Raw genomic sequence first — 24,030 nt, 5'->3', positions numbered from 1 at the left:
TCTGAAATGAAGAACACATTATCTGAGAAGTATATTAAATGGAATAAACAAAGGAATAAAAGAAGTAAATAAATAAAAGGATCAAATGCCCTATCTAGAGGACGAGAAAGTCAATCAGGACACTCAATCAGAATGGCAAGAAAAAAGATGCCAAGACTATAAAAATAATTTAAGGAGCACATGGGGCACTATTAAGGGTCCAAATATCCATCTAATCGGTGTAACTGAAGAAAATCAAGATGTTGAACAGCTGTTTGAAAAAATAATAATGGAAAACTTCCCTAATTTGGTGAAGGAAATGGACATAAAACCCTAGGAAGCTCAGAGAATTCCAAAAATCAGGGATCCAAAGAGGCCTACACCAAGACATATCATAATTAAAATGCCAAAGGTTAAATACAAAGAGAGACTCTTAAAAGCGGCAAGAGAAAAGCAGTTAGTTACCTACAAGGGAGAACCCATAAGACTGGCAGCTGATTTCTCAAAAGAAACTATGCAAGACAGAAGGGCTTAGCAAAAGATATTCGATAGAATGAAGACCCAGGATCTACAACCAAGAATAATTTATCCAGCAAAGCTATCATTTATAGCTTAAAGGGCAGATAAAGAGCTTCCCAGACAAAAATAAGCTAAAAGAATTTATCACCACCAAGCCAGTATGACAGGAAATGTTGGAGGGACTTCTTCTAGAAGAAAAAAACATGTATCAAAAACAGGAATAAAGAATAGTAATAACTACATTCCTATCATAAGTACCTTAAATGGAAAAGAATTAAGTGCTTCAACCAAGGGATGGAGTGGCTGAAAAGATAAGAAAACAAGACTCCTACATATGAAAAGGAAGGGGATGGAAAAAGATATTGCTGTGATGAACCAGAAGGTATTTAAGTCAGATAGAAAAAGATAAATACTGTATGATTTCACTTATATACAGAATTTAAGGAATAAAAAGAACAAACTAACCAAAAACAGACTCACAAATATAGTGGAAAATTTGGTGATGGACAGAGGTGAGGGGTGTTTGGGGAACTGGGAGAATGGGGTGAAGGGTTAATGAAGTACAAATTAGTAGCTGATGGATGGTCACAGGGATGGGAAGCATGGCATAAGGAATGCAATTAACATTAATACATTGGCTAGGTGGTGGTCAGGGGAGAGAAGGAGCAATTGGGGAGATCATTTTACTAACTATATAGATGTCTAACCAATGTACTGTATACTTGAAACTAATTAAAATTTAATAAATAAATAAATAAAAAGAGACAAGGATATTATAGATCTAAAACTATAAAATTTTTAGAAGAAAACATAAGGAGAAAACTTTGTGACACTAGATCTGACAATTTCCCAAATCTTACAAAAAAAAGCACAAAGAGAAAAAAATTAGAGAAATTGAAATTCATCAGAATTAGAAACTTTGCATCACAAAACATTATAAACAGAGTGAAAAGGCAACCCATATAACAGGAGAAAGTGTTTACAATTCATACATCTGATAAGGGATTTATATCTAGAATATATAAAGAACAATTTGACAATAACAAAAACAAACAACAACCTAATTAAAAAATGGATGAAGTTTTGAATGAACCTATAAATAAAGTTATACAAATGGCCAATATGCACATGAAAAGAAGCTCAACATCTCTGATTACAGAAATATAAATCAAAACCATAATGATATGCCATTTGAAATCCATTACAATAGCTACCATAAGAAAAATAAAAAACTAACAACCGTTGGCAGGAGTATAAAGACTGTGGAACTACTAGAGCTCATGTGTTGCTAATAGGGATGCAAAATGGTGCAAATGCTGTGGAAATGGTATGGTGCTTCTTCAAAAAAGTTAAAAGTAGAATTACCATACAATACAGATATACCATATGTGAGTATATACCCGAAGAACTCAAAGAGATATTTATACACCCACATTCATGGGAGCATTATTCACAGTAGCCAAAGTGTGGAAGCAAGACAAGTATCCATCAATAGATGAATGGATAAACAAAATCTGGTATACACATACAATGGAATAAAAAGGAAGAAAAGTCCAATGTGTGTCACAACATGGGAGAACTTTGAAGACAGTACACTAAGTGAAATAAGCCAGTCACAGAAATACAAATACTGTTATAACTCCATTTGTATGAGGTACCTTAGGTAGTCAAATTTATAGACATAAAGTAGAATAGTGGTTACCAGAACTGGAAACAAGTGGCAAATAGAGGGTTACTGTTGAATGGGTACAGAGTTTCAGTTAGGGAACATGAAAAAGTTCTAGACATGGATGGTGGTGACAGTGTGTATGTATATTTACAACAATGTGAACAACCTAATGACACTGAAATGTAGACTTAAAAATAGTTAAAATTGTAATTTTTTAATGTATGTTTTACTACAATTAAAACAACAATGAAAATGTACAGAATCCAATTCCTGTCATTATGAATACCTGATTTCCAGACTTCCCTTGCTTCTGCAAACAACTAGAACACTGGATAAAATAGAAGGAAAAAAGGACATGGTTCCATAGTGTAGCAGTTAGCACATCTGCTTTACGCACAGAAGGGCCTGAGTTCACGCCCCAGTGGAGCCAAGGTCCATGGTCTATGGCTATTCCATCCTGAACAAGCTCGATGTCTGATTTCAAAAGCAGGGTCAGGCCTGGTTAGTACTTGGATGGGAGACCACCTAGGAAGACCAGGTGCTGTAGGCATAAATAATAATAAAAAATATATATGGAAAAATAAGTTTAGACATTATATAAGAAACACAGGACTATGATCTCTGAAAGAAAGGAAACAAATTATTTGAACCCTATAACTAATATTTTTTACCTGCGAGTAGTTTCCACACTGCAATGCAGTAAGGCTGAACCCAAGGAGAGCACGGTGGTGTTACCAAGTTAGAGAGAAACTGGAGTTTGGGAGGTTAAAGCAACTAGAATTTATTTTGGAGTGCCACAAAGGAAGGAGCCATGCAGAGGCAGAGCTCTAAAATCAGCAGATGGGATCCTGGGAGTGGGTTGCAAAGGGTGAAACTCCACAAAGAGATGTAACCTGAACAATTCCAAAGGTCACAATGTGCTCGAACACAATAAAGTCCCAACTAGCCAGAGTAGAATGACCTTAATGAATGTCATGGATTATCTAGAGACCCTAGAAGGGTCGGACTTAGTTTTAAGGGATCTAAACTAGCTCTAGAGTAAAAGAGACCCATCATTTCTCTCTCTTATTCTCTCAACTCTGCTTTCTTTGATCCAGCTTCTTTCTCTGGCAGGCAGAATGCTATTTATATTAAATATTGAGAGAAAATATTAACAATCTTGAGGTAAGCAAAGATTTCTCAAACAAGATTATAAAGTGTAAAAGAAAAAATGATAAATTGGACACTGTCATAATGAAACATACCTTTACCTAAAAGGACATTGACAAGAATATGAATATATAGGCTTGCAATATGTACATCTGAAAAGTACCTGAATGTATCCAGAATGTGTGTTTATACATACACATATATATAAAAGAATAAGATGACTCAATTTGTAAAAATTGACAAAAGAATTGAAGACACTTCACAAAAGATGGTATAATGGCCAATAATCTCATGATATGCTCAACATCATTAGTCACTGGGAAAATATAAACTAAACCAAAATAATAAGCCATTACACACCCACTAAATGAAATGAAAATATAAACTAAACCAAAATAATAAGCCATTACACACCCACTAAATGACTAAAATGAAAAGACTGACAAAACCAAGTATTGGTGAGGATGTAAAACAACTTGAAGCATCCTACATTACTGAGGGAAATGTCAAAATTGTGCAATACTTTGGAAAACAGCTTAGTAGTTTCTTATAATGTTAAATATGCACTTATACGACCCCTAAAACTTCACTTCCAAATGTTATGCATAAGAAATGAAAACATTTGCCCACAAGATTTGCAAGTTCATAAAAGTTGTTTTGTTTTTTTTTTTCATAAAGAAACCAAATTGGAAATAATCTACATGTCAATTAAAAGGAATATGGATAAACAAAATGTGGTGCATCTATATAATGTAATACTATCCAGCCTATATAGGTAAAAACTTTGATGAATCTCTAAAACATGATGCTGAACAAAAGACTCTAGAAGCAAAGAAAGTATATATTGCTTAATTCCATTTATATGAAATTCTATAAAAGAGATATCTAATCTAGAGTATCAGAAAGCAGATGAGGGGAAGGGGAATGATTGCAAAGAGTTAACTTTTGGGGATGGAGTAAATGTTGTATATCTTGATTAATATGATTGTTATATATCATAAAATATGGTGAACATATTTTTCAAAACTCATCAAAGTGTACTTAGATGAGTACCTTTTATCATATGTAAATATACCGCAGTAAAGTTAAAAATCTTATAGCATAACAAAGGTCTAATATTTTTGCAAAGCATACCAAAATACAAAGCTTAACAAACCAGTTTTAAAAGCTAGAATAACTCTAACATCAAACATAACAAAGGGAGGAGTGCAAATATATATATGTAAACCTAGCCACTTAAAAATGGAGTCAGAATTGCCATCCCAGAGTGACTGCCTTGCAAGTCTTACTCCTCAAATTTTTGGAATGTTAAAATGGCAAAATGACCTTTGGACTGGGCCTAAGGCAACACTGTATTTCAACCAACTGTTTGCAAAGATAACAAGAAAAAAGATATCATGACTATTATATTAAAATTAAAAACATTCTTTAGGATTAGATTATCTGCCTCTATACAATGACTTTCTTAGTTCCAGTCAAGAGGGCAGAGTAAATCTGTGCTCACCTCCTCTTTGATCATATCAAAATTACAACTAAATTATAGAACCATCTGAAGGACTTATTAAGTCCTTAGTTATAGGGACTAGACTAGATGAACAGTCTATAACTAAGGACTTAATAAAGAAGTATGATTGGAAGGGTGGAGAGGTGAAACAGGCTAACCCCACAACCACATGTGGTGGTTGAGAATCAGAGGTAATATCTCAACTGCAGAGTACCCACCGGGAAAGCGAGGATTCCAGCCTAACATAGAGCTCCCCAACCCAGAGCACCAGTGCTGGAAAGACAAGCATCCATAACATCTGGCTGTAAAAATCAGCAGGTATTCCATCTGTCCAGGTGAGAGGAAGGGATGATGGAAATACATGAGGACCTTCACATAGATTCATTCACTTGCAGGCACTCACCCTGGGCTCCAAAAGAGGGACATTGGCTGGGGGGAAGAGCGCACCAGAAACATACAAGGAAAGAGCACACCAGAAACATACAAGGAGAAACTGAGTTGTATGGCTTCAGGGAAAGGCTGGAGGGACAGCCGCATTGTACCTGTGCTGAGCCAAATCTGAATCTACATTAGCCTGGTGAATACCACTCTTCTCACCCTGGTGACTCCCTAAGACCCCACATCACCTGACTTGTACATCTGCCAAGCCCTACAGGCAGCAGCAGGCTGCAAGGTGCCCTGTGCCTTTTGCAGGCACCGTACAGGTGGCAGTAAGCTTTGGTCTACAGAGTGGCATCTCTCATAGGCCTCCAGGCCTAGCATAGGCAGCTACCAATTGCAGATCACTTTGTAGCCGCTACTAGGTAGCCTTAGGCTAGCCACATGAAGTGGCTGACCTTGGTCTGCACCAGAGCCCCTCCCAAGAGGTCTCAGAACCAACACACCTGATAGTCAGTTTCAGACCACAACAGAACACCACCAAATTAGCTCCACAAGTGGTATACTCAGAAGGTTGTCCTGGTGGCACCAGAGCATGCTGGGGTGAATCTCAATTTAGGGGGTCAACCCCAACAGCAGCTCATATGCTCACATGTTGTGATTATGGCCAATCCTCACAACCAGTCAGCCTGATGATCAACCCCACCCACTGATATGTCAACAGCAATAAAGACTCAATTACAACAGGAAGGCACACACAACCTACACAGGTCTTTTCCAAATCCTTTTGGGGAAGTCAGTATGGACACTGGGAGAGAAAATGGCTTTCTTCTTTCCGGACTTCAAGCTCTAAGTAAACACTCCTGAAGCTGTAGATGCCGTTTTCTTTTTTCAGTACTTTGATCCATTAGTATTTAATGCAAAACTCTCTAAATGAGAGAGTTATGTGAGATAATAAATTTCTTCCGTGTCTAAGCTAGTTTGAATCAGATTTTTGGTGATTTGCAAGTTAATTAGTCCTCTGAAAAAATGAAGAGAAGCTGGAAGAGTTGGAGGAGGACAAGGAGATAAAAGATAAAGAGGAAAAGGGGAAGGATGAAGAGAAGGAGGAAAAGAGAGAAGGAAAGAAAAGACTAGAGGGAAAAATAGATATACAGAAACTATAAAAGAAAACTATAAAGCCGAAAAACTTTACATAGGAACAGAAAAGATTTGAATAAACACTGAGGTATACCACGATCCAGAATGGAAGAGCCAGTATCATAACGCAATTCTACTGAAATTAATTTATATGTGCAATGTAATTCTAAATGAATGTCTCAATGAGATGATTACAAGAGGGAAAAATGCCCAAGAAAAATGAATAACATTGTAAAGGTAATATAAGGGCATGGTTAAAATTGTTTATATCAATTAAATCAATTAAAAAGAGGCCTGTGAAACTGAATCGATAACTGATAATGAAACAGAATGGGAACACCCAGCAATACACTATATTATCCAGGATAACTATGGCAATTCAAAGTAATCAAAGGTACTGGATTGTTAAACAAACAATGGCTAGGATAATTATTTTAATTTTGTTATAATAAAAAAAATTTCATGTAAAAGTAAAATTATATGAACTAGAAGCAGCATAGGGTTAATGTGAACATGATCTCAGATTAAGAAAAGACTTTTTGCATAAAAAGATCTAGATCTAAAATATTCATTTATTAGTTTTATCATAAGGAAAAACTGATTTAAATAGACTTAAGTTGATTAAAAATGACAATAGCAAAAATAATAATAATGTTATCAGCAAAAAGATAAAGATATCTAGAACCAAAAAAAAGTATTGATTTTTTTAAATTTTACTTGAAAAAATAACAAATTGAGGATCTGGGAACTAGACTAAGTAACTGCATTGTGATTAGAAATTCAGTAACAGGGGCAAAATATTGAATTTTATTGCCAAATACATAGGAAGATAATGACTCTAGCGGTATCTCAAAGGAGAGGTACACTAAGAATTCTAAAAATCTTAGGTTTCAAATTATAGAGGCAGTAAAATTGTTAAAAATATCAAAGGTACATGATGACGTTAGGAATGATCATTCTAGGTTGTTCAGCTGTAACTCTGCAATATATTTCCATTATAGTGACAATGACTGTAAAGAGGAGGACAAAATCAAAATGAACAGAGTCCAGAGGCATGGACAATGCATCAGACATGAGTCCAGCTGATACCCAAGAGCCTCTCAAGTATCTCTTGTGACTCTGAACAAATTCTTGTTTTTCTCTTCTCCGAGCCTTGGTTTCTTTAAATGGAAAGACTGGAAACAAGTGATCTCTATGACTTATATTATTCTAACATTCTTTCATTTAAACCTCTTTTCACAGTTGGTAAGCTACAGAGACAAGTTAGCCTGTCTTGCCACTTTCAGCGTTGACCAAATTGATAACAGGGGGGCCTCAAAACCCAGCCATAAAAAGCTATCAATCCTAACATATTATGGAAGGATTTAACCCCTCTGTCTCTGATAATCCTCTGAAAGGCCACACTCATCTCAAAAATCTGTACGAAAACCTTCCTTCTCTTTCCCTATTTCTAGGGGGGAAAAAGTATCTGTTAATAGCAATAACAACAACATCAACAACTAATGGTTTATGGTTATTTAGCAATCATTCCAAGTTAGACAGCATGCTGCTTTATATTTGCTATCCTTTCCCTCATTTTATATATGAATAAAGCGAAGTTTAATGAGATTAAATGTCCAAAGTCACAATTAGATACAACAGAACATTTCTGGGTGAAATCTGAAAAGTATGGGCATATTTATGGCACAAGTTATTATATAAACAGTTGAGTAATATAAATAAGATTCTATCAGAAGTTCAATAGTTCAATTGTTTATTCCTGTGTAATAAGAAGAATGGAGATCTTTTGGTGCTAGCAGAATTCCAAGTATAAAACAATTGACCAACTTGATGCTACAAAGACAGAGGTTTGTATAGCCATAGAGCTGGTTAAGCCAAAAAACTGTAGGCAGCACTTTAGCCAAAATTAGATGTAGAAGCAAAATTAGATGTAAAAATATTTACTGATTCTGAAGCAACCAAAGCACATTTTAAAAATATATACACTTATTTAACATGTCATAAGAAATCAAGATGTTGAATCCATAACTCAACTGTGCAAATGTTTGCATAGCTGCAAATGTTTGAAAATAAATCTGACTACATAAGCAAAATAAAGTAGGTATCTAGTAAGTCTTTAGACCAAGAATTCCTAAGCATGGGTTTAAAAATGGGTGTAAAAAATGACTGGGAAAGTGTTCAAAATGTAGTTTCCTAGGGCCACCCCTAGAGATTCTGATTTGGTAGGTATGTCTGCATTTAAATGCATAACCCAGGATATCCTGTGAACAGGTAATCCACAGACTAAACACAGTAATGCCCTACATCTAAAAATTATCTGAAAGAATTACGGAGAAGATGCACATGGAAGAAAACACAGTTGATTATTCTAATTTTTATTGTTTTTTAAGTGACCAAATCGCACATTTATGTTATTTCCTTGGAGCTTCACAATGTAGTGAAATAATATTGTAATGTTACATCCTTTTAAAAATGAGAAAACTGAGGTTCAGGAAGGTTAAATGATTTGGCCTGGGAAAACAAGCCACAAAGACTTGAATCTGGGTCTTTTAATCATGAATCCCATGTTCTTTCACATTTTCTTTATTTTAAAGAAACTTGGTGCAATAAATTAAAGTTGCTTGTGGCCATCTAATTTTAGTAAATCAATAGAAATAAATTACTAGTCACATAAGAAATATTTTAATACAATTTAGAGAAAAATAATAATGGATTTGTTGAGGCAGTGGTCTCAGAATTCTAAGGGTTTTGAAAAGATCACCGCCCTACAAACAGCCTACTATGTGAAGTTCTACAAATTTCTACATTCTTACTACTCAAAATGTGGTTCACATATCCATGGGTGTCACCTGGGAGTTTATTGGAATTGCAAAATCTTGGGCTTCACCTCCAGCCAATGGATAAGAATTTGCATTTTAAACAAGATTCTCAGGTGTCCTTTAACATATATTATAACATCTATCGTCTTAGAAACAATGATTCTAGTTTTCTTCAACTGTGGAATGAGGAGTTAACCTCTTTTTAACACCTCTTTCAGCTTACTGAAACACAAGAATTGGCAAACTATGGCCTGTGGGCCAAATCTGGTGGCAAGCTAAGAACAATTTTTACATTTCAAATGGTTGAAAATATTAAAGTAATATTTTGTAATATGTAAAAGTTATAATAAATTCAAATTTTGTGTCTGCAGATACATTTTTATGAGAACACAGCCACACTCATTTGTTTACAAATAGTCTATGGCTGTTCTCATGCAATGATGGCAGAGTCAAATAGATATAACAGATACAGCCTCTAAGGCCTAAAATATTTACTATCTGGCCTTTCACAGAAATATTTGCTGACTCTTGCTATAACAATAATAGCAACAACCACAACTGCCAAACAGTTAGTATGACTCAGAAACTGTACTAAGAATATATACATGCATATAATTTGACTATATATTCATATAGATATATAACTACATATAGTTTGTTCAGGTACCTCTACACTCCTCTTTTATCCTATTTAAAAATTTTTAAAACCTCTGACTAATCTGTTTTTCAGAATATTTTTCCTTTTTGGAAGGTGATTTTCATGTTGAAGAGTGTGAGACATGACCTCTCGGAGGTATATATCAGAATCTCTAGTAGAGAAGAGAAAAGCAGGTGTAACAGGAAAAAAACATATAAATAAGTTACTAAAAATTCAACAGAATTTCCTGGGCATGTGGGAGTTTGAGGAAAATGTGAGAAAGTATAAGAGTTTACATGGGTTAAGAATGATTTTAAGAATCACTGAAATCTTAAATTTTCTTATTTTCTATTTACTGTTGTTAATGTCTAAAAGCTCTGCTATTCTATTTTAGTCAACAGAGACAGAAATATATTTAGTAATTATACCTGCGTTTTCCCAATTGAAAGTATAGGTAACTGCCTAACTACTAACCAAAACAATAATCTCTGAAAGTCTGCTATATATGTTTGGAGTATAAAATGTGATACTAAAATGATGTAAACTGTGATATGGCACAAAGCTTAGGAGCCCAGAAATCACATTTCTTTCAAATTAAGGTGCTACAATTGTATATTACAGAAACATAAAATGCCTATTCAGAAACTTCCAAATGAGTAAAATATAAATGATAAACAGTATATTTGTACCATTTAGATTCTGTATTTGAACTGTAGGAGTTCAGAACAAGTCACCCTAAGATGTGCTGCTATGGTATGTGGACTGTTTGAGTTAAAGGCAACCAAGACCTTGCAGGTTCATGAGAAACTTATAACTCCCTTCCCTGAACTATCTAGAGGAATTTGAATTAGGGGCCTTGCCCATAATAAGAGATTATCAGAGATAACCTTTTTTTGACATTAATTATAGGGAAGGGCAAACTTCTAATCACAGAACACCTGCTCTTATCATCCTGTGAATGACTTTCTCCACCTCTGAAGTCTCAAGGTATCGTGCCTCATCCTTAGTTCAGAATGTCAAATATACCACACTTTCCCTGTTTTTTAACTTTCATGCATGCAGGGTTCTCATGCATACATATGTATTAAATGGAGTTATTTTCTCTTGTTAATCTGTCTCATGTCTATTTGATGATTACACCAGCCAAAAGAACTTGAAGGTAAAGTTTCTTCCTCCACCACAGATCAGAAACATTTCCAAAATTTTGATTAGTTCACATATCCAATGGAAAAGAAACAAGAAATAATTTGAATTTCTAGGTGGTATTTTATGGTTAATAAAATAAGTATGTAATAAGGATGCATTCAAGAATCTTTTAAAAAATTTTTAAAAAAATCATCTTTTGCAAAGTCCCTACAAAAAAACTATTCATCATAGATTTTAAATTACTTTTCTTATTATCACAAAGTAGAACAAGTAGTTCTACTTCAATGCCATAAAGTAGTAAATGACATTACTAAAATTAGTAAATTTTATTACCAGAAACCAGGAAAAGAAAGTTCTACTTTATTATCATAAACCAGTTTTGGTTTTGCTTTAGCATAATAGGACCAAAAAAAAAAAAAAAAAAGAAAAGTATATGTTTACTTTGTTTGCTTTGCAACTGACAACTTACCTATATAAAAGTTTTCCTCAAAAGAAGGGTTATTTGAATGAAATTAAAATATGATATTTATTGTCATAATGTTCAAATACTGAATTTCCTTATTACTTAATTATTCTAACATTTCTTAAATATTTCTATTTGTTCTCTATTTACACCTCCTTGTAAATGTTTCCTAGTTACTAATTATCTGAATATACACAATATATAATTTACCAAACATGTACACATACATACATATGTATATACACAAACTTTCTTCATAACAATCTGTTTGATATCATTAGTACCCATAATTATATTTTTTATACCCTAAGGTCATAGCATTCTCTATCCCACAATACAAACTATATTGATTATTTTATAGTTTTTAAAGATAAATCAAATTTTCAAGTTCTTACCAGATCTTGCCCAGCACATCAAACAAAGAAATATGTACACTCTCATTTAGAATCTGATCAAAGTAAAAGCAGCAACCAAATTCACTAAAAAAGAAATTCTGAAATTCAGTAAGGTTTCTCTTTAGTAGGGCTGTCACAGTCTGGTGGGTTTTAATGTAAAAGATCCCTGACCTTTTGCTCCACCCTGTTTGTCGAAAAGGTGAGGTAGTTTGTTTTTTCCCTATTAGTTAGCAGTGGTAAGAAAGATTTTTAAGTCAAAAACTCTGTAATAACTCACAAACATTCAACCACACAAGCTGAATTTAAGGGAAAGAAAAAGCTAATTATATCTTTCCACATTCCTCTTAACCTCAGGATTTCAGAAGTGGTCGGGAAGAACATATTTGTTGAAAGTCTAGAGCAAAAGTGATGTTAGAAAATGCTAGAAATGGAAAGAGTCAGAAAAAGTTGTGGTTTATGCTCATTTTGATTACAAACTTAAGTTGTCTTTATATACTATAAAATCAATAATAAAATCCATATCCATCAAGCTGTCAAGTATAAAATATGGTCTTTTCATGTTTCTGTCATTTTGCAACCCAAACTCAATGGCTATTTTAAAATTCAAAATGCTACCTTGAGAGCTACACTTTGAAAATTAAAAGTATATATGTATATGCTCAGTTTTAACATAACAAATGTTTTTTTTAATTATTATAAACCTATATTTTTCACATTTACTTAATTTTTCTCTTATTTTCCTTCCATCAATGGACTTTAGTAGCCAGGAAAGTAGAGAATTATTCTAAATACATGCAGTGTAATTTCAAAACTAAATTGGTTTTTTGGAAATTCAAGTCTCTGTAAATTTCCAAAGATATTTTAAGAACAGAAGAGTTTTTTAGTTTACATTACCATCGATGAGCAGAAACTAGTCTAAAGTCTGGGTAGCTGTTTCAAAGGATCCACAAACGAAATGAGTTATTCATTTAAAAATCATGAAAAATCTAATTGCTGATGAAACCTCATAATTATTTTGACTCTTTTGATCTCTAGGATTTTATGTGAGATTTCATTTTTAAAATTTGATTAGAGACCACTATATAACTTAGGTCCTTCCACATAATTTAGTTTTAACAATTGCACTTCTCTAACAAAGATGTAAATAAACCACATTATTTCAAAATGTGGGAAGATAGAAAATGTATTGTCACACATGTTAAGAGATTCTTCTTAACCAGCTTATACTCAATAGTCTTTCCTATTTGACATATTCTTTTTGCTTTGTGCTTTTGATATGACAGTGTAATATGAATCTCATATATTTTCATCTCTACCATTCTAAAGAGCTCATATTGAAAATATCAACTTGACATTTAAGACAGCATAACACATAGTAGAGTTTTGAAAGAAAGACTATAATTTTAAAATCCTAATGATTTAATGATTTACTCTTTGGAAACTAATCTCTCCACCCCCACCCTCCCCCCATTAGCCCGGGAGCTTCTGGAATGCAGTTAGTAAAACTTAATCTCTAAGGACATTTTATTTTAAATAGTGGTTGAATAAATCCAGAAGCAATTAATAATGTCGTGCCCGGGAATACGAAGGGCACTCCGCAAGCAAGAGGGCAAACTGCCCTTCACACTAATCTTTCTTACTCTCACTCACTCGCCCACGACCCCAGCCGGATCAGATGCATGCTACTGCGCTGTGCGCTGTCCCCGCGCGGCGCCGAAGGGCGTGGCCAAGCAGCTCTGCCTGGCTCCCGGCGCCTGCGCTCTCGTCGCCAGCCCCGCCACCCCCGCGCCTCGGCAGCGCAGCAAGCAGGAAAGAGGGCGTGGCTTCGGCACCTCCTCCTCCATCCTCGGGCAAAGAGCGGAGGGATGTTCCCTGCTCAGGAGGAGGCCGACAGAACGGTGTTTGTGGGGAATTTAGAGGCCCGTGTGCGGGAAGAGATCCTTTACGAGCTGTTCCTTCAGGTACCATCGGTGGGGAAAGGGCATTGGAGGCGAAGGGGCGCGTCGAGCCTGAAGCGCAGCTGATGGCGGGGCGCACCTGAACCATTCGGAGTCCGGCCCCCTTCGCGCCCTAACCTGTGCTTTGATTTTAATTTAGTTCGACCTTGGCGTACCTGTCTCCTGGTGAGCAGCTGGGTAGTGAAATGGCTGAGTGTGCGCTCCACTCCCGTCCCCAGTGCAGAGTCCTGGGGATGGGCACTGACTGGGCTCCGCTCTGAGTAAGTGCTTGGCGGAGGCTGCCTGGGCCTTGTGTGTGTGCTGGGGCAAAACAAAACAGCCGAGTCACGCTCTGCCGTGGGGTGATAAGCATCCTCACGCCTTAAATCCAGCGAAATGAGCTATACGGATTTTTAAGTGCTTCCCTTTCCGTTACTTTTCCCCCAGGCCCTTTGATTTTACTCTGGTATGATAAGTGAGATTTGAGATGATTTGCGTAGTCAAATCATGACTATGACCAATTATCCGGCCATTTTCCATAATTTCATACCCAGCAGACATTCCGGAAATTCTTGAGACCTGTTACCTCCGGAATTAAGCCTCATCTCTCCTGTAAACACACCTATTGTATACATCTAGGTCTCAGTTGCTAAGGCGGTAGTCTCATTCAGCGATTCATCTAACTGTTTAAGGGTCCAGTACTAGGCATACAAATTTAGGAGACAGACTGGTCTTTCTAAAAGGGGAAAATTTTAGTTAATTACTGTAATTTAGGATAATCTGCAAAAGAAGAATGCATCATATAGCAAAGCTGTATCAGCAATGTGACTTTGGGCAAGTAAATGAACATATCAGTGCCTCAGTTTCCTCAAATGTCAAATGGAAGCAGTAGTATCTACAATATGATATTTGAAGATTAAATAAACTAATCCAAGTAAAACAGAACTGAACTTGACACTTAACTGTTTGCTGCTCTCTGCTGCTGCTACTATTACAAATCATACTGCTAATGCTAACATGAAGAGAAATCGAGAGTTACTTCCCGTATAAGAATAAGGGCAAGTTCCAAGGGAAACAATAACAATGCTAAATTTCCAGAAGTGTGAGTACCAGCAGTGAAAAGTGTTCTTTATTTAGATTTCAAAAGGCCCTACCTTTGTCTCTGAACTAAAGCACCCCTCGGTTAATTATAGGTACACACAATTTGGTAGGGATAATCCCTTCTGATAACACAATTTTCTATCCAAGACATAAAACTTTTTATTACTTGAATAATATTGTTGATTTTAAGGCTTTTATGCTTATCCTAATAATTCGCCATCTTTTAAAACTTTTTCTTGCTCTTTTTAACTGCTCTAACAATTGTCTTTTCCTATAGTTATTTTCCCCCCAATATCTTTTGAAACTTGCCACTCTAAAAAAAAAAAGAAAGAAAAATTTAATCATTCTTTTTCTCCAGAAGGCTTATGTTGAGCTTCTAAAAACAAAAAGGATGGGAAGTTGGGGTGAGTCAAAGGTCCACATGCACATACGTTATTTCTAGTCAGTAGAGACTGGATCTCTATCAGTTGTTTGGATCTATAAGACAGTATATTTATTCTCATTTTTTGTGATTTCTACATAAATAAAATGTTCATCTCTTCTAACAAATCAGGCAACCAAGCATGTGTTTTTATTTTTGCCTAGGTCCTTCTATATTCTAGAAAGATTTGCTAAAGTGAGGTATCTTTTAGAAAGGCTTCAACCCAGCAAAACCCAACACAGTTTATGTGTTTCATTCTGATTTAAAAAGACTGTAAAAGCTGATGTGATTGTTGCTACAAGCAAGAATCTTGTTGAATTTTATCTTAAAAAAATGCTTTGACATATCTTTGAATTTGTAAAATTCAAAACAATTAAGATATTCTGCCCCTTTGTGATTTCTTGTATTTAATATCAGTAGTGGAAAAGTCCTGATTAAGATTGGTTTTACTATACATTTATCCTTTTACTAGTGTCTTTCAAATTTCTAATTATCCTTTGAAGTAAGAGGGTAAATTTTAATATCTTTGCACTTTTAAGGAATGCTGGAATAGAGATTTTGAGGATAATGAGTTCACTTTCAAAAATGTTGAGTTTGAAGTACAATCACGTAGAGATCTCTAGCAGACTGTCTCCATAGAAGAGGCGTGAGTAGGAAAAATAGATTTATTGGTGAAGTGGCCCTTGAAGCCAGAAGGAAGGGTGAGCTACTCAGTCCCTGTGAAAGCAGACAACGAAGAGAAAACTGAGTCCTAAAATACAGTATTATTTTGAAGATAATATTTTTCTTTAGATTAAAAGCAGTTAACATATTTATTCATCTCTACAGAGAAAAGCAGTCACTCTTTAATGATTTTACAATTAAAAAGTCTGAGCCGTTTACCATCGAATCTTAGCTGTTTATAAGTTTGTAAGTGCTTCCTCTGATCATGGTGGAGATGTAAATTTTTTCTGAGTTGTAATTAACTCGTTTTTTTTTACAATATCTGACTGCTTTTTTACTCCATATTTTTAATTATAGGTTTTACTATTGATGCAATCTGAATATTTTCAGTATATGGTATTGTATTCCATTTTAATAATAAAACATGACCTGATATTCTCCAGTTGGATTTAGAGCCTTTCTGATTTTCCACTGTTATAAATAATGCACCTACTTAAAAGTCTTAAACATATTAAAGCATATCTCAATGGAAAAAAACACCATGTTGACAGAAAAAAAAATCTGTATGTTACCAGTTTTTTTGTCATAACCAACATTGGATTTGTCAATTTATTTTGAGTTATACACTTAACTATGTATTGAGTATACACTTACTTAGATTGAAATGCTCTCTAAATCATTTTGTTAAGACCAACAGAAGGGTAAGATAGCTTTCCTTTTAAGATTTGGAAATTATTACCTAGAATGTCCTATTCTTAGCACCATGAATCAATCTTGATGGCCAGAAAACACCAAGAAAGTGTGATGGAGTATAATATTTATTATTAGAAAAATACATTATTAGCAGAGTTGCATAAAGCTGTTATTGCTAACATTTTTTAACTGGAGCACACTTAATTTATTACCTTGAATTAACCAAACACGATTTGCTCTCTTTCCTTTTGACTTGGATGATGAATAAACAAATAGGAAATAAACATTATAAACCTTTTTTTAGTCTAAAATTTAATATACTTGATTTATCTGACTGTAAAAAAATCTTTAGATTTATGAGAAAATAATTTTTAAGTTTCTTATAGGCTGGGCCATTAACCAAAGTGACTATATGCAAAGACAGAGAAGGAAAGCCGAAGTCTTTTGGATTTGTCTGCTTTAAACACCCAGAATCAGTGTCGTATGCCATAGCTTTGCTGAATGGAATTCGCTTATATGGAAGACCTATTAATGTGCAGTATCGATTTGGTAGGTCCTATCACTGATGAATCTTGCATGTGTGTACTGTTGGTGGTAGTGTTCTCAGAAGTATAAGCATTTTGTTTTTTATATATCATATGAACAAAAAATGTCCCTGTGGTGTCTATTAAATTTTCTCAAAACATGTCTAATTTATAATGATATATAATTAATTAGCATTGCCAGTTATATCACCAACCCTATTGCATCTCTTCTGTATTAAAATTTTTGATGTTCTTAATTTTGGTATCAGCCAGCAAGTATCTATAATAGTCGCTATTGGTTTTTATAAATTAAACAAATCTAAATGAACAGGGGACACACAACTCTAGCTTTTATATAGCAAGGCTATTTGCTTATCTTCTTCTCATTGTTAATGTATAGTATCAAATACCTATTATTGGGAAAATAGGGTGGATGACTTAGTACTTCTCCTAGGGAACCATGCTATATATTGCCATGGATATAAGTCCCTGTAAGAGCAGCTGGCCAAACGCAGCTGCAGAGTGACCCTTCATAATGGTAGAGGAAAAATTCCTGATATAAATGGCCTCAAGTACCTTCTCCTGCACATATGTGAAGAACTGATCATCTTTGATAAAATGACCAGAGAACATTGTGCTAATACTCCAGCCCTTTTATGCTTGGAGGAACTAATAGAGGCAGTGCTTATGCTTATGTTGCAATGCTTGCAATGCTTATGTTGCCTCCCTCCCCTAAATGATTCAGGCTTATTGATATATCCCTTGTTTGTTTGTTTTTTATTCCTTTTGCTGTACTGAAAACTACAATAACAAAACAATGCCGTGTTGCAAATGAAAAGCGCTTCTTTTTGTTTTATTTTTTAAAATGTTTTTGCAAAGAAGACATTTAAAAAAAGTGTTTTTTTGGACTCCATCACTCTCTCAAATACCGTCAACTCGTACAGGCTGATAGAATGGGCCAGGACATTATATTCTGACACTTTCCTAGCCAGCTGCTTAGCATCCGCTATAATATTGCATTGGCTTTTGTCAGTGTTGTTTAAAGAATTCATGCCTTATACACAGGAGGCAACTAACACTGAATATTTGCTATTTTTATTTATTTATTTTTCCTTCTGTCGCCATATGTTTGAACCCTTCTTTACCCTTATCTTCCCGTTCCCACCCCACTGTAACCACTAAACTGTTGTCTGTGTACATACATCTCTGTCTTGTTCATTTGTTGCTTTCAGTTTTATATCTCACATGAGTGAAATCATATAGTTCTCAACGTTTCTGTCTGACTTATTTTGCTTAGCATGATAATCTCAAGATGTATCTGTATTGTCACAAACGGCAGTATTTCATCTTTTTTATGGCTGAGTAATATTTCATTGTATATAGGTACCACATCTTTATTCAATGTATTGAAGGGCATTTGCCTTTTTTAGGTTACAGGTGTATAGAATAAAACATCATATATCTTATATGGTTCCATGTCAATATAATTATTTTGTAGAGACATTGCTTTGGACAAAGCTTGATTATAATTTAGTCATTTATAATAATATAAACAATTTATAAATATTACTTGGAAGACTGAAGACATTCATATATCTTCATATATAAATTTAGAATTTTAGTCAATACTACATCCTCTTGGGTTTGGAGTTTTCTATGGTTTAATGTTAGAACTCAAAGTAATTGTACCATGAACTAATCCGTTATTGTGGTTTTTTTTAAAGGGAGTTCTCGCTCTTCTGAACCAGCTAACCAAAGTTTCGAGAGCTGTGTTAAGATAAATTCACACAGCTACAGGTAATTAAAATATTTTTTTTTTATGAAGGTAAAGAAAATAAATGTGTTCTTCCTTATCCCAGGAAGATTTTTTATGTCTTCTAGGCTATTGTAAATCTTATCATTTAGACAAAGGATAAAATTAAGGAATTCATTTTTTCTGAAACCATTAAAAGTGACAAAATATTTTCAGTTAAGTTCAGTCATTATTTTCAGCAGTAGGTGGGAGCAATTTATATTTTTTGTGTTCCTTATTTTGTTCTTTTTGTAGCTGTTAAATCATGTCCACATCCAAGGTCTCGTTGCAATTAATCGTGGAGATACTGTTATTAAGGTTTCTATGGTATCACTCTCACCACTTACAAACGGAATCTCTATCTAGTCATCTGACTGCTTCCTGTTCTTCCCTCATTTTTGTCTCTACCTTTCCCTTAATTTCAAGAGTTAATTTCACCTTTCTCACCTTAGTAATAATAGCATTAAAATTGTAGAATACTCTGAAGCAAGTAGACTAATGAAGACTAGCTATAGAATCTAGCCAATATTTGTAATATTGGAATTTATTCTCCATACAAGAAAATATTACACTTTTTATTGAAAATTTAGGACAGCACAATTTTTACTTATTTTTTTATTATTGTTATTTTTTAATTAATTTTTTATGGTGACATCGGTTAATGAAATCCAATAAGTTTCAGCTGTACCCTTTAACAATAAGGCATATATATATTTACACTGTGTTTACCTCCCATAGTTAGATTTCTTTCTGTCACCACATATTTGACCCCTTTTACTGCATCTACCTTCCACCTTCCTCCTCCCCGCTACCCTCTGGTGATCACTAATCTATTGGCCTGTCCATGTCCGTGAGTCTCTGTTTGTCCTATTCATTTGTTGTTTTTAGGTTTATATCCCACATATAAGTGATATCATGTGATTTTCAACTTTTTCTGTCTGGCTTATTTCGCTTAGCGTAATTATCTCAATGTCCATCCACATTGTAGCAAATGGCAGTATTTCATCTCTTCTTATGGCTGAGTAATATTCCATTGTATATATTTACCACAGCTTCTTCATCCAGTCATCTGTTGTAGGACACTTCGGTTGTATCCATGTCCTGGCCACTGTGGATAATGCTGCTATGAACATCGGTGTGCAAATATCTTTTCAGATATGGGTTTTCAAGTCTTTGGAGTAAATACCCAGTAGAGGGATTGTTGGATCATATGGTAGATCAATTCTTAGTTTTTTGAGGAACCTCCATACTGTTTTTAAATTAGGGATTCTTATTATCTTAATGTGTAGAAACAATCAGCAAATGTGGGTTCATGTTAACATCAGCAGTCCATTTAGGAAAGAGCATAATTTATATAAACAGTGAATACTTTCAAAAATAAATTGAGAAAAAATGTCTACCTTTTTTCACTTTTTATAATCTATAAAAGATTAAATGTGTCCTTGATGATTGTTAATGACTTGCTGTCCTATCTTCATATCTAAGTTTTCTTTGTCTTTATATAAGTATAACATTACTTAACATTTTCCCATGAGAAAACCAAATTTGATTAAATATTGAGATTTCAATGTGTAATAATTCATAAGATTTAAGGTACCTTTGTGTCACCACATTATCAGTATAATAACTGATTATGTATGTGTGTTTAAAGTTAATTAATCTTAACTGAGCTCTCTTACAGAAGTTCTTTTTCTTTAAGTTACGAAGAGTTTTTTTGTTGTTTTTTTTTTTTTAAAGAAAAAGGGACCTTTGGGGGTAGGAATTTTAATTTTTCATTATGTTTTCTTTTACCTCCCCAAAGAAATGAAGATGTCATGGGCAGACCTTCTCTTCCCATGCAGTTCTTTCCAACTAATAATGCAGCTTTACCTCAAGAATATTTTTTCTTTCAGAAAATGGTAAGTTTTATATGTCTTTGGTTCAATATATAATATGATACAAACTGTGAATATGAAAACTATATGAAACTTATGGAGCTTAAATCTAAACCTGGGACAAAGGCAGAAGCTTCTATGAGTACTTCCCACTGATGGCTGTTTGCTCTACCACAATTGTCTTAAATCCCATACATAGTACCTCAGCACACAGCCAATACATCAACAGAGAAGGGGTGGAAGGGAATAAAATTCGAGTAGAGACTTGTTATTTAAATAACTAAAAGATATTTTTAAGAATTGAATAATTTCATTTAGTGAAGCATTTTTTATAATGTAAACATCAATCACAAATATATTGCTTTCAGACATGGATTTTTTAAAAAATAACTTTTAAATAAGGCAGAGATTCTCAATTTAGGAAATGATTATTTTTAAAGACTCTCAAAAATATGGTTCTGGCCTAGAAATCTTAATTATGACCTTAATATTTAAGTGGAACTTAGGAAATTGTTGTCATCCAACTCCTCATTTTATACATAATAAAATTGAGGTCCAGGAATATTAATTGTCAAGCCCAAGATTGTACACTTTGTTAGTGACAGATGTGAGACTATAACACAGGTATTCTGATTCACAGGGTGAGACTTTTGCAAACATCCAACATACTTGTGAGCTTCAGATATTTTAAATAGCCATTTTCACTTTTGTATACATAAGGAAAATTGATAATTTAACTTTTAGAAAAAACTTTTCTTAGCTACCGTAAGATATTAGTAAACAACCAGTTCTCATCTGAAGCTGTCATATCTTCTTCCTAGCATTTTTATCTTTTGTAGAGATAAGAAAAACACACACATATACATACACACTCTTATGTTATTTCTATTAATCTTTAATATACTTTGAATAGTTAGAAATTTGAGGTAAAAACTACTTTAAAAACGAAGAAGTATCTATCATAACTATTAACCATGCTATACAATACAGTGTCCATTAGCCACATGTGAGATTAAGAAACTGAATTTTTTATTTTTTTAATTTGAATTAAATTAAAACCTAAAACAGATACAGTTATTGGAAAACTTAGATATATTTGAAAGAACTTGGGTATATATATTGACTTTCTCAACTGTAAATTTCTTGTCATGTAAATTCGGATCAAGTATTTTCTATGAAAATTTACCATCTGAATTGAGATATGCTGTAAGTATAAAATGCACATCAGATTTGGAAGAGTTAATATGAAAAAAAATAAAATACCTTAATAATTTTTATATTGGTTATATGTTGAAATGACAATATTTTAGATATTTTGAGATAAAATACATAATTTAATTACACCTGTTTCTCTTTTATCTTTGTATTGTAGCTACTTGAAAATTTAAAACTACATATGTGGCTTGCATTTTGTTTTTATAGGACAGCACTAATCTGTATTGCTGTAAGCTGTACACTATCTTCGTGTTAACCATTTAAGGCAACTACCACATCTCTACTTTGAAAAGGCACTAACTTTCTTACACTAACACATGGTTTGGTTTGCTCATAATTATTTGTATAATGCATGTAAACTGTAAACTTTTTTTTTAACTTTTTGGGCTTGTTTTGGTAGATGAGTGTCTTTTTCTCACAGCAGTGGCATGCATATAATCCAGCACTGCAGCTTCCTTACTGTGAGATGACAGCACCACTTCCTAATAGCACATCCGTGTCTCCTTCACTAAATCACATTCCAAATCTAGAGGCTGGACCCAGCTCCTATGAATGGACTCACCAACAACCACATGACTCTGACCTTTATCAGATGAAGAAACGAAAGAGGCAAAAACAAACCAGTGATAGTGATAGTAGCACAGAAAACAATAAAGGAAGTGAATACAGCCAAAAGTTCCAAAAGTGTAAAAAGAAGAAAAGATATTAGTATTATATTCAAATAAAATTTATCTGTACTTGTATAATGCTCTTTAAAGAAAAAAAAAATCAATTGTACTACATAAGCAATTTCATGGCTTTCTTCTCTTTTTTGAAATATGTAATAATATAACATCTGATTTGCTATTGAATTTTTGTCTTGAGTGACAAAAACAATAATAAAATGTACTACTTGTATTTGTAATGGTTTTGTTGACACATTGTCAGCAAGAAATACACTTTGAGTTGTTATATTTCAGTACTGATGATGAAATTGCACTAAACTCTCAGTCAAAAGTCACTGAGCAGTTATGGATAAGGCACTACGCTGTCTTAGATTGTTGCCTATATGGAATGGTGGGTTTTCTGAATGAAACTAGTGCAAATATTTAAGAGTTGCATGTGGTTCCCAACAAAGACAGAGCAAGCAATTTTTTATGTCTAAATATGTTATTTCTGAGCCTTACAGGATAATTTCACAAAATGAGGATATATGACAGTGATACCAAAGGAAAGATGATTATCACAGGCTAGTTTTAGCATCATTTTCTTTTTATACAATTGTATGTGAACATGAATATCTGTCTCTTCTCATTTATTGTATTTCACAAAAATAGTTGGCTATGTCAGAATTTATTATCCACCTCTTTTGCAAATGAGTTTGAGAGGGTATATTTGACATATTTAAGTCTTGAAAAATGAACAATAAAATATTTCATGTATGATATTTAATATCACATCAAGTTTCCTATTTTTGATTCTTTTATTTTTAGAAGATAGACTACATGTAAATTTATTGGTTTATTTGGACATTTTTGTTAGCTTTACAGCTCAACATAAACTAAAATTTGTGAATATATTTACTAAAGCTAATTGGAACAATCATGCATCTTCAATTAAAGTAACCCATCAAATTTAATAGGAAAAACTATGCTTGGATATTTCTTTTGCATGTTGCATAGCACTTGAGAAATATTACTTAAAATAATAAATATGTTTTTAGCAAAGTGAGTAACTGAATTTAACTTTATAAATATACAGTGCAGTAAAGTTTTAAATGTAAATATTAAGAGTATTTCCATCTGATCAACATGAAAATCTAAATACTGCTTGATAGCTTGATGTATATACTTTCATGTTTCTGAATATATAAACTGGAAATGATAACTTTTTTCCTTTTAAATTCACATTTTTGCAATTTAGAATTATACCAAAGGGAAAATATATTTGTGTAAATAGAAAGTAATATATATTTAAATGCATTAACTTCGCTTCAGCCTTTTATTCAATTTTTATACCTTACAGTTTACCTT

General features: G+C 33.7%; 2 protein-coding genes across 6 annotated transcripts in view; one reads left to right on the top strand and one right to left on the bottom strand.

The window, feature by feature from the left end:
* LIPI (lipase I) overlaps positions 1 to 11,889 on the bottom strand; it is a 51,937-nt gene extending 40,048 nt beyond the window's left edge. For all 4 annotated transcript variants that reach the window (XM_011374269.1, XM_011374272.1, XM_011374270.1 and 1 more), the window contains exon 1: positions 11,799 to 11,889. In XM_011374269.1, the coding sequence (XP_011372571.1) occupies positions 11,799 to 11,844 (46 nt within the window). In that variant the 5' untranslated portion in view covers positions 11,845 to 11,889. The remainder of the gene's footprint in view (positions 1 to 11,798) is intronic.
* Positions 11,890 to 13,588: 1,699 nt separating this feature from the next.
* Positions 13,589 to 23,636, top strand: RBM11 (RNA binding motif protein 11). 2 transcript variants are annotated; one of them, XM_011374268.2, is made up of 5 exons: positions 13,589 to 13,759; positions 17,000 to 17,162; positions 18,862 to 18,934; positions 20,731 to 20,827; positions 22,440 to 23,636. In XM_011374268.2, the coding sequence occupies exons 1-5, from the start codon at positions 13,664 to 13,666 to the stop codon at positions 22,725 to 22,727; spliced, it is 717 nt and encodes a 238-aa protein (XP_011372570.1). In that variant the 5' UTR covers positions 13,589 to 13,663; the 3' UTR covers positions 22,728 to 23,636. The 2 variants fall into 2 exon arrangements, with proteins under 2 accessions (XP_011372570.1, XP_011372569.1); XM_011374267.2 differs by having other exon boundaries at positions 13,603 to 13,759; positions 22,419 to 23,636.
* Positions 23,637 to 24,030: the final 394 nt, after the last annotated feature.

Source organism: Pteropus vampyrus, unplaced genomic scaffold (assembly GCF_000151845.1).
Source record: "Pteropus vampyrus isolate Shadow unplaced genomic scaffold, Pvam_2.0 Scaffold242, whole genome shotgun sequence".
NCBI classification, from domain to species: domain Eukaryota; kingdom Metazoa; phylum Chordata; class Mammalia; order Chiroptera; family Pteropodidae; genus Pteropus; species Pteropus vampyrus.
This window is presented reverse-complemented; position numbering and strand designations above follow the sequence as displayed.